Source organism: Podarcis vaucheri (assembly GCF_965113315.1).
Source record: "Podarcis vaucheri genome assembly, chromosome: 9".
In the NCBI taxonomy this organism is placed as follows: domain Eukaryota; kingdom Metazoa; phylum Chordata; class Lepidosauria; order Squamata; family Lacertidae; genus Podarcis; species Podarcis vaucheri.
Genome location: NC_138767.1, coordinates 48,866,562 through 48,881,807, shown reverse-complemented (window position 1 = coordinate 48,881,807; position 15,246 = coordinate 48,866,562). Strand labels below are relative to the sequence as shown.

The 15,246-nt window shown below is 42.6% G+C and overlaps 1 protein-coding gene across 3 annotated transcripts in view; it reads left to right on the top strand.

The window, feature by feature from the left end:
- Positions 1-15,246, top strand: part of GPM6A (glycoprotein M6A) — a 175,741-nt gene that overhangs the window by 93,418 nt on the left and 67,077 nt on the right. The window contains exon 2 of one of the 3 annotated variants that reach the window (XM_082237252.1): positions 2,479-2,550. The exons of the other annotated variants lie outside the window; for them this stretch is intronic. Within the exon in view, the coding sequence (XP_082093378.1) occupies positions 2,479-2,550 (72 nt within the window). The remainder of the gene's footprint in view (positions 1-2,478; positions 2,551-15,246) is intronic. 3 annotated transcript variants of the gene reach the window in all.

Genomic DNA, 15,246 nt, shown 5'->3' with positions numbered 1-15,246 from the left:
GCTTATTTGTTCCATTGTATTTTCCAAAACCACTTCCTTTATTATATATTAGCATACATACCTACAACAAACTATAAAAAAGGAGAGGGTTGTTTCGTGGAGAAAAACTGGAGTTAGTTTGGTATGGCTGTGAAGAAATGTGCATGTTGTGTGCATGAAAATCTGGCAGCTGTGCATGTTTAATTCATTTTCATGTCGCAATGTAGTTGTTCCTCTTCTTTCTTTTTGAACACTTAGAAAAATAGTTTTACGATGATGATGATGATGATTATTATTATTATTACAATGGTGATAGTTATAATAAAAAGCACAGGAAAATATCACTGCACACTTTATCTTATCTCTTGCAGTTTCTGTATATGGATTGCTCCATCTTTTATTTATTTATTGTTGTTTTTCAGCAGGTTTCAGTAGTTGTTTGTAAACAGCTGTGTCCAGTCTTGTCTCTCCCACTTCCCTCTACTTGTTTTGGATAATGTACGCACAGGAGGAATAGAATCCCTTAATGCTCAGACATTTAATATCTGGTGACACATTTTGCCTTAACCAGTGTGAAAAGGACCCGCTTGCAATCAGCAAAGTGTGTATAAACTATGAAGTCAAGGCTGATTTGGTTGCATTAGAAGCAAGCAGACATTTTTGTTTTGTTCTGTCTGTTAGATACGTCACTAGGGGATGATCTTGGCAGAGAAAGCCACTGCAGGAACTTCTATGTGTTTATCAGAGCTGCTTCATTTGGAAGGAGCTTCTGAACTGAAGTTGCACATTTAAAATGGCAAAACCAGAACATCCCCCCCGGCACTTTTTGCATAGTTCAGACCTGGGGTCCCCAACATTTTTGACCTGGAAGCCCATTTAGAAATCAAAGAAACTACCATGGGTACCACAAAAATGCCCAATTCTCAGAATCCCCCCCACCCAAATGAAACACAAGCAAATAAGTAGGAACCCTCCTAAATAGTCAACCTGTCAATCATTCAACTCAAAAAGTTCCCCAAACCTATCAATTTTAAAAGCTTAATGGCGGTGGCAGGAGGTCTGAGGGTCAAGGGTATGTGTGGCTGAGAGTGCTCTGGTGCCCACTGACATTACTTTGGAGACCCCATGTTGAGAATATGAGAATCGCATTGTAATAGCTTTTTTTTTTGTTTTTGAAAAGTGCCCATGGTTGTAGAAATGTTAATGTTAAAAATATATTTGCTGTATATGTCAAAGCAGAGAACATGCTAAGTGAGTTTTTGAATCATTGGCTTGAATTGTAAGATAAACAAATGGGAGGAAATTTGCAGCATGGAAGTTTGCCATTCTTTTTCTTTCCTACAGCTGCCTACATTCACCCTCTGAGGGTTGAGAGGCCCTCCTGAATCATGTAGGATGAGGTAAAGGATGCTGTAGTTGGAGGTGGTGATTGACATCTGCCTATTTGGGGCTCTTCACCCCTCCTAAATGCCCCTTCCTTATCCCTTATTGTTCAGAAGGGTCCCTCTTCCTCCATAAATGCCTTTCAGGGTTACCAGCAGCTGCAGGGGGGACAAGGGGAGAGCAAACTTTTGTTAAAAAATGTGAACGTCCTTCTCCTTATGCATCTAAGAATCCAAGTCATTATATTTTACTCAGTCTTTTTCATTATTTTTGATCTGCTTGATGTCAAATTAACTAACTGGAGTACATATGTCATAGTTGTTGTATCAACTTTGGTTTTGCCTTTGGCCTGTTTATACAAACTGCATGAATTGCAATGTGCATGTTTGCTGCGGGTTGCAGCTTTCCAGATCACACTATAATTTAACAAGTTTTCTCATGGCTCGATTCCTACCCACTTACGATTGCATCTAAACCATGTCATAAATGTCTTGATGTTGGTGTCATGTGTTATTTTTAAAGTGTTCCTGAACCTGTGGAGAGTAATAGCAGAGAGGTGAAGGAAAATCAGCATCGCACAGCTCTTCTTTGCATATGTAAAGTCCAAATCAGCCCTAAATCATCCTTATTTGTGTTAGCAGAGAGAATCCTCTGTTACCTGGAGGATTGTTCTGAACTACATCTCCCATCAGCTTTGGGCATCATGACTAATGGTCAAGGATGGTCAGAATTGTAGTCCAAAATGCCTGGAGGGCACCAGGCCAGTGATCTAGAGGAAATTTCAACTTACTATGCTGTATTTGTCCACAGTTGTGCATTTAGATGAAACACGGCTGAGGCTGGCAGGACATTCACTGTTTATGTGATTTTGAGACACAATGCAGTAGCTAAAAATAATTGCCTTTCAAGTCCCCCCCCCACACTGTGAATAGCAGACTGCATTGCTCTCTGCCCCAATGATGGTCCTTACACTCAACTGCTAAGAGAGAAGAATGTTCCACAGATTCAGGAAACTGCTCCCATATCAAACCATGCATTTCCCATGTTTATTTCATTTGACTGCATTAGTCATATACTTAATTTTTTTTCTGCCTACTTGGTGTTTACACCTTTCAGATATGGGCAGTAGGACAGGGAGAGAGGAAGAAATCTGCTTGGTTAACATGCACCTCACTTGTCATCGTTTAGGTAAGCTGTACATTTGCTATTTTAGTTCTTCCTCAAAAATTGGCCCACTCCACAAGGATTCCCTCTTGGACAGCACTGCAGAGTAAAGACTGGACCTGTGAAAAAAGCAAGCAGATTATCAGAAGCGAGTATAAACTTACGTTGCTTTGTAGATCTTTCTGATATGGAACTGTTGGGCACTGAATATGCTATGCACTTACTGGTCTGCAACACATGCACAAGAGGCATGATTATACCTGGCTTCTCCCAGTCTCTAGGCCAAGGGTGGAACCCTTTTTAGTCCAAGGGCCACATTCCCTTATGGGCAACCTTCTGGGGGCTGCATAAGCAAGTCTTGAAGAAAAAGTGGGGGGAGCAATGAATGCCACTTTAGCCTTTGTGCAGTAGAGTACATCCTAGTGATTTTTAGACATGCACACATCAACCAATGCACCCAGGCAAGCAGGAGGCTTTGTCTCAATTACGTAAGCACTCAACAAAGGAGTTCAGTGGGGCTGGTGAGGGGTGTGACCTGGGGTATGGCCTAGGGGAATTCCTGAAGACCAGTTAGAAAGGCCTGAGGTTTCCCATCTCTGCTCTAGGTATATCTGCTGTTGCTTCACTACCATTGCAGAATGAATACCCAAGGATGAGTGACTTGCTAGCCTGGTTATCTCTGTCCCTGTATAATATGGAAGAGCTAATCTTGGCAGCATCACCACTAGGCCTGAAGAATATCATCTGAATCAGCCACATGCTTTCTAGCTCTTACAAAATAGAATTTTTGTAAGAGACAGCATTTTGCTGCAGCAGCACATCAAACTTCAATTCCTTGACTAAGGTCAGCATCTCCTGGAACAGGGGTTGCCAACTTTATTGGACCAGTGGGCACATTTACAATTTAGAGAGGGTGTTGGGGGTACCAGTCACAAAATAGCTGCTCTGGGGTAAGCATGACCTAACATGAAATGGCTGCCATGCAGAGTGTGGCATAACACAAAATTAGAGAGACAGCTGCCACAGACAGCCTTGTGGTTACCATGGCAAGTCCTGATTGTGCAGAATGAGTATTTTGTGATCTCTGCTCCTCAGTCTCTCTCTCTCTCTCTCTCTCTCTCTCTCTCTCACACACACACACACACACACACTGTTGCTGTTGCTGTTTAATAGCAAGGAACATGCCTCAGTACCAGTAAAAAGATACAAGGTAGTCACATCACACTTACTGCCATTTCAAAGAAATTGCTTAAAAGATACCTGCACATCTTATCTCATAACTTACTGCCCCAGGAAGTCTAGAATCGTACCTTTTTTTTTAAAAAAATGAAAGCCCAGTGCCTAGCGCATTTGCCCAGGGGTGCCAGTGAAAGCCTTTGTGAATTCTACAGCACCTGTGGGCATTGGGTTGGCAAGCCCTGTTCTATAGTCTAGCCAAGTTCTGTCACTTGGATTCTGCCTTCCCACTCAAACTTATTCTGGGAAATGGTTTCCAATCCTTACCAATACTATGTAAACCTCTACTAGCAGCATACAGAGGGAAATTTGAATCTTTAGGGTTCTTAGTGGCTACATAGTTCAGTTCTAAATCCCACCACCACTCATGGAGAAGTGCCTACACTATTTTCCCCATGGTCTGTTTTCCCTACACATCATGCAAGCCTTGTTAAACTCTCTCTCATCTGACAGTCATTTTGGAGTCTGAGATTCAATACTCTGCTTAGTAGAGTGGTTACAGCTTCTGGTTCTTTGTGGCTTGAGGTCAGCTAGAACGAGTTGCCATGTCACCCAGTTCTCCCCAAAGCACACAACCACTCAGATGAGTTTCTCTCCCAGACTCTTTTCATAATTTTGAAAAGGTGAGGATTGTACACTGTCAGCCTCTTCAAGCTTCCTTCCTCCAATTGCTTATGAAAATAATCTCCAAACAGTGTCAATAAAGAATTTCCAGATAACAGATAGTAGACATTTATAATCAATTCAAAGAAGGCTGCATTGACAAATTATTTGTGAACAAAGAGTCAGAGAAACAAAGTAGAAGATCAAAATTCTTCATTTGAAATCCTTTGGGAATGCATTGGCTGAAAGTGATTTATTTATATTGTGCTATTAAATGGAGCATTCATAAATGAGATGTGAATAATTTATTCAACAGATATGATAAAATATAGAAACTGTCTTCTGTTTAAATTCTGAGTGTATAATGTGCGTAATGGAAGTACTATGTGTAACCACATTTAAGTGCATGCAAAATTGCTTTCATGTGATGCAGCTTGAAAGTAGGACAGTGACATAAGAAGGAATCCGCTTATTGAAGATCTTCTCTCTCCCTCCCTTCCTATTTTCATAAGTTGGAAGCAGAGAAAATTCAGATTTTATTTTTCCAGAGTGGAGGGACATTGGAAGAAAAGACCACTTCCAATTCATGGGTTTTCATGACCAACATTAGAGTTGTCAGAGCTTATATAACATCCTTGATGTCTTGCTGTAGAGGTATTCACAGTGACACATATAAACACAAACACACACACACACACATATATATGCAACTGCCTACTGTGTGTGTGTGTGTGTGTGTGTTTTCAATAGCAGACATGTTAGGAGCCAGTGTGGTGTAGTGGTTAAGAGCGGTAGTCTCGTAATCTGGGGAACCGGGTTTGCGTCTCCGCTCCTGCAGTCCTGCAGATCATAATGATCATTTTAGTTTTGTAAAATAGTATCAGCATGTGTCTGGAAAAGACATTTGGATAGAGGATGACAACGGGAAGCCACTGGCTGGCCAAATACGGTGACAGCAACTGCCATTGCTAATGCCACCACTGTTGTAGCTTTTCAGGTGTCTTCTTACTGCCTGATTTTAACTCTCCCTCCCTTTTTTTTTCTTTTTGGCGCAGAGTGTAGTGGGACAAAGGGAATAAGAAAGAAGCATGTAGATAGCTTCTAGTCCGGGGTCGGCAAACTAAGGTCAGCGGGCCGGTTCAGGCCCAATTGCCTTCAGGATCCGGCCCACAGACTGTCCGTGGATCAGCATGGGGATTCTGCGCCATTTTTTCCTGCGCCATTCTGTCCCCTCCCACACCTCTGTGGCGCCTCCTCCCTCCCTCCTCCTGGCTTCTCCCCATCCTGCCTAGAGGAGGAAGAGGGCTGGCCTGGCCTGGCTGAACACCATTTTAAGCAGCCCCTCTCCAGAGCCAGCCCTTTTGCTCCACTCATCTTCCTGCCCCTGCCCTGGTGCTCCTGTGGGCCAGAGAGCGGAGCGGACAAGCTCATTCTGCCTACCCCTGAGAAGCAGCAGCCTCAGGGAAGGTAAGCACAGTGGCTGGGGGTGGGGAGGAGGACTACTTGCCCCCCTCACCTCTTTTTTCAGCTCCCCCCCAGTCCCACTTCTCCGGTCCACCACAAGGTCTGAGGGACAGTGGACTGGTCCACAGCTAAAAAAATTTGCCGACCCCTGTGCTAGTCAGTCATCCACGATCCCCTATATCTTCTGTGCTGTTGCAATGTCTAATGAAGTTAAAGTTTAGATCACATGAGTAGGATGAACCCGGTCTCTCAGTGAATAGCTCAGACCTGGGGAACTTAATGGGTGCTATACCCATTGGACTGGCATCACTTCAATGTCTCCTGGCCATTCTGCTAGTTGCTAGCAATTTTACATGGCAAATTTCAGAGATTCTAGCTTTGTAGAAGAGCAGAAAAAATCCCGCATTTCACATTTTTTGAAGGACAAGTCTAGATGCTAAAAATTCAAAGACTCAAATTAAGTCTTCATCATCAAAGCATAAATGGAATTCTCTTATGTGGTTCTTCTAAAAACAAAATACTTAAAAGTTAGTAAGAAATCAACAATGTTTGACATTATTGGTCATGTTCAGGACAAGTTACCATACTTCATGGAGGAGGGCTTAAAGAATATGACTTGGCTCAGGCGGTGAAGGAAAAGAATAGAAGTCAGATTTTTTCATCACTTTAAAAGGTTCTAAACCTATGAAAATACTGGTTTAACTATCAATAAATATAGGTGGCTAGCTTGGTTGCTCTTGGAAAGCAGAATTCACTAAAACACCTATAAAAGTCTGTAACTTGTGTGTTGGGTATTCTAAACAAATGCCTTGATTCCTTTGATCCTATATAATGTTCATGGCCAAGTCAAATGTGCAATGCTTCATTCAGTAGAATGCCCTCAAGGCAGCTTTATTTGATGGTAAGAGCTAATGAAGATCTGTGATTTGCTCTTCCCCTTTCTTTGCTCCATGTTTCCTGTTAAGAATTAATTTATTTCTTGAGCCCAAGGATACTGAAGTCCCAGCATTGATCCTAAACTCAGCCAGCTATTCATTAGTAGATTCTAATAAGATCACTCAGTTCATTGTTTGTTTGGGTGTCACTTCACAAAAAGTGTCACTACCCATATTGGTGTTGCCTAATCTTATAAATGAAACTAGTTCAGGTGCTTTGGGATCTTAAATACAAAAATACACTAGTTAAGCCTTATGCTGAAAAATGTCACCTTGATTCTGGGTCCACTCCAGTCACACACAGAGTTCCTATGTTTCCATAGAGAACTGTCTCCTCTTGAAGAAGATAGGGGAGTCTTGAATATACAGTGGTACCTTGGGTTAAGTACTTAATTAATTCCGGAGGTCCATACTTAACCTGAAACTGTTCATAACCTGAAGCACTACTTTAGCTAATGGGGCCTCCTGCTGCTGCTGTGCTGCCGGAGCACAATTTCTGTTCTCATCCTGAAGCAAAGTTCTTAACCCGAAGCACTATTTCTGGGTTAGCGGAGTCTGTAACCTGAAGCGTATGTAACCCGAGGTACCACTGTACCCTGAAGACTCCAATGCTCCTGCAGCAAATCTATGTGAGGGAAATAAACCCAGAGGTAGAAAAGGCTTCCCAAAGACATGTTTATAAGATCTTCTTCTGCTTGTCCAAATTAAATTTGTAGATGACTTCTTGTATCTGAAACAGTATTTTAGAAGGGTTTGTACAACAGTAAAACCCATGTTGGGTGCAGGACAATTCTTCATTTTACAAACACAGGGATTGCTTTGCTGTTCTAAAATGTCAAGACCTATTTGACATACATATTTCCTCAGTCATGTTATTGATTCCTTATTGCAGTACTTTGCCATCCATATTTTTGATTTGCCTTAGTTTGCTGTAAATTGGTAGATGCACTGACCATGTAATGCTTCGATTGATTTTGTTGCATGTTGATTTACAGTGTGTTATACCGATCATGGCCTTTTTGGTTGCTTTTGAGAATAGCTTTCATGATGACTGGTCTGCTTCTCCTTTCAGTAGCACTATTTCAGCACTGCTGAGTTCAGTGGTGCTACCCATGAGAAAAGAATTCATTCTGTTTGGTCTTAGTACCAGGGGTGTCACGGTAAGCCCCACTTCGCTCAATCAGTCACAAGAGTGGCAATGTTCATCAACTTTGGGGACCCCGAGCCCCCTCAAATATTTCATTAGGGAGGTTGAGGGGACCTTGGCCCCTAGGAGTTGGCTACTATGCCTAGTACTATGTGTGTCCCCTTAGATCCTATGTGTGTTAATCACTCATACTTCGAGAAGGAGGGAAAGGGACATGTATTTTCTGCAAGATGTTGTTAGAATGTATTTGCATGCAATTGGAGTTGTTGTAATGTTGGCTAATATCTCTTAGCTCTGGGATAAAACTTTTATGTGTGTGTGTGCATATACACATACATGTGGCATATACACACGTCTTTAAGCACTAACGTTTCTCCTTTATGAAATCTTTGGAATTATTCCTTATTCTCACGAGTCCAAGTTGTTACTGCATTTGCTTAAATTCAACCCTTGTTGACATTGTTCCTCCCACCTCCTTTTTCATATATGCCACTGTCAAAATTATGACAATATGCTTTTCAGGTGGGTTTTGCATCTTGAACCTTTGTGATGGCACAGATTTTTCTGCTGAAACATCTGAAACTATCCAATGACGCAGTACGCAACTATGTGTGCTTTAGTCCTATAATTGCATAGTGATCTCTGAAATACACAGGCTCTCAATCACACACCCACACTCTCTATAGTCCTATTCATGCAACTGAATAAAACAAACATGAAGGAAGGTGTGGGATTGTGGTGACCTTTGCATGTTGGCTGTATCACCTGTACAGTCTTTATGCACTTGCTTTATGGGTAGGTGAAAGCCATGCCGAAGCTAGGTTCCCAACTGCTCCAAAAAACCACACTTGCCTGTGTGTACATTTCATACACAAAGAGAAACTGTACAGTAAATACATATAGATGGGTATGGGACTTGCTGCCAAGATCACGCTCCTGCATATGCATGTTTTCTGTATATACTTCCAATTTTGTGACCAGTACATCTCTCTCTCTCTCTCTCTCTCTCTCTCTCTCTCTCTCTCTCTCTCTCTTCCTCCCTGGCTTTCTCTCAGACACCTAACCAATGAAGATTTGTTGGTTATATATAAAGCCAATTATGAATGTCAGTGCCAGTCTAATATATTTTTTTAAACACAAAAGCTCATACCAATAACAAACTTAGTTGGTCTCTAAGCTGCTACTGGAAGGAATTTTTTTACGTATTTTGTTTTGACCACGGCAGACCAACACAGCTACCTACCTACCTACCTACCTACCTACCTACCTACCTATATTTTTCTAAAGAAGTGCCAATTGGAGCAAACATGCCATTGAGCCACTAATTCATGTCTCCATCTATTCCATGCATTGCCTGATTCAGGTTGCTTTACACTGTTGCTTAGCAGGGCTGACTGTGACCCTACCCCCATCCCGGCCATCCCCTGTACAGTGGTGCCTCGCAAGACGAAATTAATTCGTTCCGCAAGTTTTTTCTTCTTGCGAGTTTTTCGTCTTGCGATGCACGGTTTCCCATAGGAATGCATTGAAAATCAATTAATGCGTTCCTATGGAAACCGCCTTCAGACCAGGTCCGGGGACAGTCTGTCCCCCAACCTCTTCTGAAGGCTGGGGGGGATGGGACAAGGGCTTTTCTTCCCACCCCCAGCATTTTAAAAAACCCTGGGACAGCGGAGGACTTCTCCGCTGTCCGGGGCGATCTTAAAATGCTGGCGGGCGGCATTTTAAAATCGCCCGGGACAGCGGAGGACTTCTCCGCTGTCCGGGCGATGTAAAAGCCCCTGGGAAGGCAGGCAGGGGGGACAAAGACTTTTGCCCCCCGCCCGCCTTCAGAAGAGGTCCTGGACCTCTTCTGAAGGCGGGCGGGGGGCGAAAGTCTTTGCCCCCCCGCCTGCCTTCCAAAGCCGTCCGGGGCAGCGGAGAAATGTGCTGCCTTTCTCCGCTCTCCCGGGAAGGCAGGCGGGGGGGGAGCAAAGACTTTTGCGCCCCGCCTGCCTTCAGAAGAGGTCCAGGACCTCTTCTGAAGGCGGGCGGGGGGCGAAAGTCTTTGCTCCCCCCCCGCCTGCCTTCAAAAGCCGTCCGCGATAGCGGGAAGCGCTTCCCTGCTACCCTGGACTGCTTTTAAAATGCTGGCGGTGGGGAGCAAAGCCTTTCGGCCCCCGCCGGCCTTCCTGGACCTCTTCTGAAGGCCGGAGGGGGGGAAAGGCTTTGCTCCCCACCACCAGCATTTAAAAGAGGTCCCCGGAGATTTCCCTATGGGCTTTCGTCTTGCGAAGCAAGCCCATAGGGAAATTCGTCTTGTGAAGCGCCTCCAAAACAGAAAACCCTTTCGTCTTGCGGGTTTTCCGTCTTGCGATGCATTCGTCTTGCGAGGTACCACTGTATTGCCACAGTGACTGGCCCCATGTCTAACTCTACTTTTTGCAGAAAGTTTGGTAATGGCACAGTCTTAAGGACAAAATGAAGGAAGCAAATGCACCCTTAAATCATTTGGTAGCCCCCAATAGACCATTTAAAAAGCCCTTTACCCATCATTTGCAGTAGGCTGTTGTATCAGGTTTCATTCTCCTTTCTAGTTACTGTAAGGATAAGATGGGAACTTGCACAGCCATACAAAATGGAGTGAAAATTAGGCAGTTAGCAGTATACTATTCTATCATGAAACTGTTTGAGTCTTTGAATTTTTAGCATGCAGGTACAGGAGTCAGCAAACTTTTTCAGCAGGGGGCTGGTCCACTGTCCCTCAGACCTTGTGGGGGGCAGGACTATATTTTGAAAAAGAAAAAAAATGAACGAATCCCTATGCCCCACAAATAACCCAGAGATGCATTTTAAATAAAAGCACACATTCTACTTATTTAAAAACACCAGGCAGGCCCCACAAATAACCCAGAGATGCATTTTAAATACAGTCTTGCCCCGCAAGACGAATGCCTCGCAAGACGGAAAACCCGCTAGATGAAAGGGTTTTCCATTTTTGAGCTGCTTCGCAAGACAATTTTCCCTATGGGCTTGCTTTGCAAGATGTAAACGTCTTGCAAGTGTTCCAATTTCCCCCCGCTTCCCCCCCTTTTTCTAAGCCGCTAAGCCGCTAAGCCGCTAATAGCCTTTTAGCCGCTAATCCGCTAAGCCTTTAATAGCCTTTTAGCCGCTAATCCGCTAAGCCTTTAATAGCCGCTAATCCTTTAATAGCCGCTAAGCCTTTAATAGCTGCTAAACCGCTAATAGCACTAAGCCGCTAATAGGGTTGCTTCGCAAGATGAAAAAACCGCTAGACGAAGAGGCTCGCGGAACGGATTAATTTCGTCTTGCGAGGCACCACTGTAAAAGGACACATTCTACTCATGTAAAAACACGCTGATTCCCAGACTGTCCACAGGCCGGATAAAGAAGGTGTTTGGCCCCCGGGCCTTTGTTTGTCTACCCATGATGTAGGAGATCCTTTGGTGCCTCAATATGCAGCTTTAAGCGGTAGGTGAAAGTGTTCCTCTTCAACCAAGCCTTTGGCTAACATCCTATATCATTTTAAATGTTTCATGGGAGAGGGTGGAAGGGGTTATTATTGTTTCATTTTCTTCTTCTTTTTATTAGGTCTTTTGTGTTTTTATCTTGTATTGTTATGCTGTGAACCCCCCTGAGAAATGCAGATGAAGGGTGGTATACAACTTTTAACTACAACAACAATAATAATACTGAGAAGTTCCCCTCTGCATGTCCCACTGAAATGAAAGGGAATTGTGAAAGCCTGTGTTCCTGCTGCACTGTTCCTGTTAATTTTGATGTGCTATATTTTCCAGTAGACTGTGTCCAATAACCAGCGCAAGCCCAATATATTTTGTGGCCTTAAGCAAAATACAAGATGCCACCACCCTTTATTCCATGTTCAAAAGCTGGCCAGACTGGGCAGTTTGGGGCAGAATTTGCCATTGTACCTTAAGGGCAGCAGGTTAGCAGTGATATCCACTTTCTACCCTCAGCATTTGCCCCCTGAGGTGGATGCCTCATTCTGCCTCATGGTGGTAAATGGCCATTGTTCTTCTTACTCAGCCACCATTGTTCTACAAACTTGCTGGAGGGCTGTACCTTATCAAGTGTTCTCTTTTCTTAATAGAAGAAAACTTAGCCCAGCTTTCTCTCCCGTGGACGCAAAGATGTCTTTAGATATTTGTTTAATCATATCATAGTATTAAAAGGGCACGCTGAGGACACACTGCACTACATTTAGCACACAACTTTTTCAGTGACTGAAAAGTGTTCTTTAGTGTAGTGTCATAGAGACATTGACCGGATAGCTAATTGAAGGAACGAAACGTTATTTGACGGTTGTGGAGTGTGGATCTAGATTTATAAACTTTTGCCACATATTGTGGGAATGGGAGCATAGCTCAATCAGAGATCCATGCTTTGCACATGAAGGGTCTCAAGATCAATTCCTGGCACCCTCAGTTAAAAAGGGAGCTCAGGTTGCAGGGCAGGGAAAGACTTCTGCAAAGGACAACTGCTGGGTGTCACCATAGTAGATCATGGATCGGAACATAGGAATCTGTGTTATACCAAGTCAGACCATTGGTCTATCTAGCCCATTATTGTCTAAATTGACTGACAGTAGCTCTCCAGGGTTCCAGACAGGAAACTTTCATTGAATACCACCTTTAACTGTTCAGCTGAAAAAAATTATTACATAAAAAGGATTGAAGTTGGAACATAAACTGACCCTGGATGTGCATCAGCTGTAGCAACTGAACCATTGGCCTTACAACTTCATATTGCTACGCTCATTTTAGCTGCTCATTTAACATAATTGGCTACAATACATGGGATAGAGACTCTGTACATCAACCACAGGTGAGAAACACTGCAAAAGAGTGGGAGTTTGACTTCTGGAAGAGTTAGATAACAGGAAGAGGAGGGCAGAGGAGTAAACATAGTAGTCCTGTGCCTTCCAAGGAACACTGACATGATTTGCCTTGGCTATTCATAGTGAAATAACTGGTTGAGAAACTGGGATGCTTCCTGGAAAATAACTGAACCCAGAGGTCACTGCTCCTAATAGGAGCAATTCAGAACTCTCAACTTTTGAACAGCGTTCAAAACTCCCATTGCTCTAGGTGCATTTTGTGACAGGGAGTTTCATCAGTGTGAGCAGTTTCTGAGCTCTGGGTGCAGTACTGCACCTAAGATTTCAGATTAAAACTGCCACTGCTGGAAGGAAAGGAGGACCTTTTCTGCCTCCCCACTTCCAGCCACTCTCTGATGACGGGAGAAGGGACCCTCAAAAGAATATTAGGGAGGAAGGCAGGGGAAGTATGGATTTGTTTCTTGCAGTCTTCAGATGAGGACTAGACCATGTGAAAGATGAACATAAGATTTTAGTTCATTCATTCATTTTCAGCTTTCTATTCTTATTATTATTAAAAAAAAAGTGCCTAGACTCTCCGTTGGGGTGCCCATAACCTAGGTTTAAGGTGCCATTTAGCTCCTAGCTTTCATATCTCAGTTTCTAACACTGCTTTTGAACAATATTTTCATTTAAATATTATTTTGTCAACACGTGATGCATATGCTTCTTGAGCAAGAAGAGTGTGCTAATCAGTTTGCTAATCATTGCTATGAATCTTTTCTTTCCTGGGAGTTTATGCTTGTAAATTTGAAGCTGTTGCATGTACTTCAAACCAAGATATAAGCTAGAAACGTGGAAAACAATTAATTATGTTCCTCCTCAATGAAGCCCTTCGATTAAAGCTGGCCAGGCTTTAACTAAACCTCCATGAGAGCCTGTCTGTCTGTCTGTCTGTCTTTCTTTCACATGGAGGGGTCCATGCTGGGTGAGAGATGCACTGACTTAGGACTCATGAAAATGTGCTATAATTTTGTGACAGTGCCTTTCAACAATCTTTACAGCACTCTTCTAGTTATTGCTGTTAAATAAATTATAAATCACAGCCCTAGCTAGTATGCTTCAGTTGCAACTAAGATTTGGCCAATTTCTGTTCCGCTGTTGTGTTGGTCTTAAAACACTGTGATTTTGTTTGGTAATTGCACACATAGAGGAAGATGCCATCATTGGAGGCACAGCAATGATTAAGGGCAGAGCAGCAGGTGGCTGTACTATGGATACAGAATGGAGGATGCCATCTGTTTGTAAAAAAAACAAATGTGTGACTGTGGAACTCCTTTGCAGAAAACCAAGCCCAGTTCAAAACAAAGGGTGGTAGGGAGAGAAATTACAAATATAAATAATTTTACTGTAGAATCGGGCAGAGGAATATGGGTGGAGGATAGCTTACATATTATAGAGTGGCATATATAGAAGTCACTACCCTTAATTTCTTGATGTGCATTAACCTAAAGACTAATTTTTTGCACTGCGGGATGTCAGAAATATATAATCCCATCACTAGCAGAAATAAGCTACCGCAGTCAGCAATGTTGGCTTTCTGATATTTTGCTCTAAATTTATTGGGAATTGAATTAACATATTTTAGTAAGCAAAACTAAAAATAGAATGTCATGTTGATTTTATGTTTTGCATAAACACAGGGTTTTTTCTGCAGTTGGAATTTCCCTCTCCCACCCCTGCAGCCAGGGCTTAGCATACTATAGTATGTTACTACAGTAAACATAACTTTTTAATGGACTGGGAAACAAACAAAAATAAATAGATCTTCTTATTGTGGTGGTCTGGAACTGAACCTGCAATATCTCCAATGTATGCCTGCAAAAAATCATCAGACTACCATCTTACTACCATTTCTACCATCCTTCAATTATTATTGCATGAAATAACAGGGTCACACTTCAAGGAAAGCTTCATTAAACAAAAATGTATTTAGTAGCTACATAAATATTGAAACACTAGGTACTTGTCTAATTTCAAGTGGTAACTGATTCCAGAGGGCTGCAGTTGCAACACTAAAACCCTGGATTCTAGTGCATACTAAGAGCACTTCTTGGACCTGTGGTTTTCTTAGTTGTGCCCCATCTGAGGATCACAGTTGCTAGGCAGGGATATTTGGGCAAGGTCATTCCTTTGGTTTCTTCTTACCTTGGCCAAAGCATCCTAGGTATAACCATTTGAGCCACAATCCTGAAGTAACCTTTTAAAAAAAGCAACCTTTGAGCATAAACCTTTTTGTCTGTCCTTTAAAATATACATATTTCCTAAACCTTAACGATACTTGGAAAACACTGGGGTTTTTTTTTGTTTTTATCAGCTAAAGATGAACTCAGCTTTGCTTACATGCACCCAGTTAATAGCACCTCTCTATCTCTGGTTCAGTTGCTATAGAAACCATGTCCTGCTAGCATCCCAATCTTACACTGTTCTAAATTCAG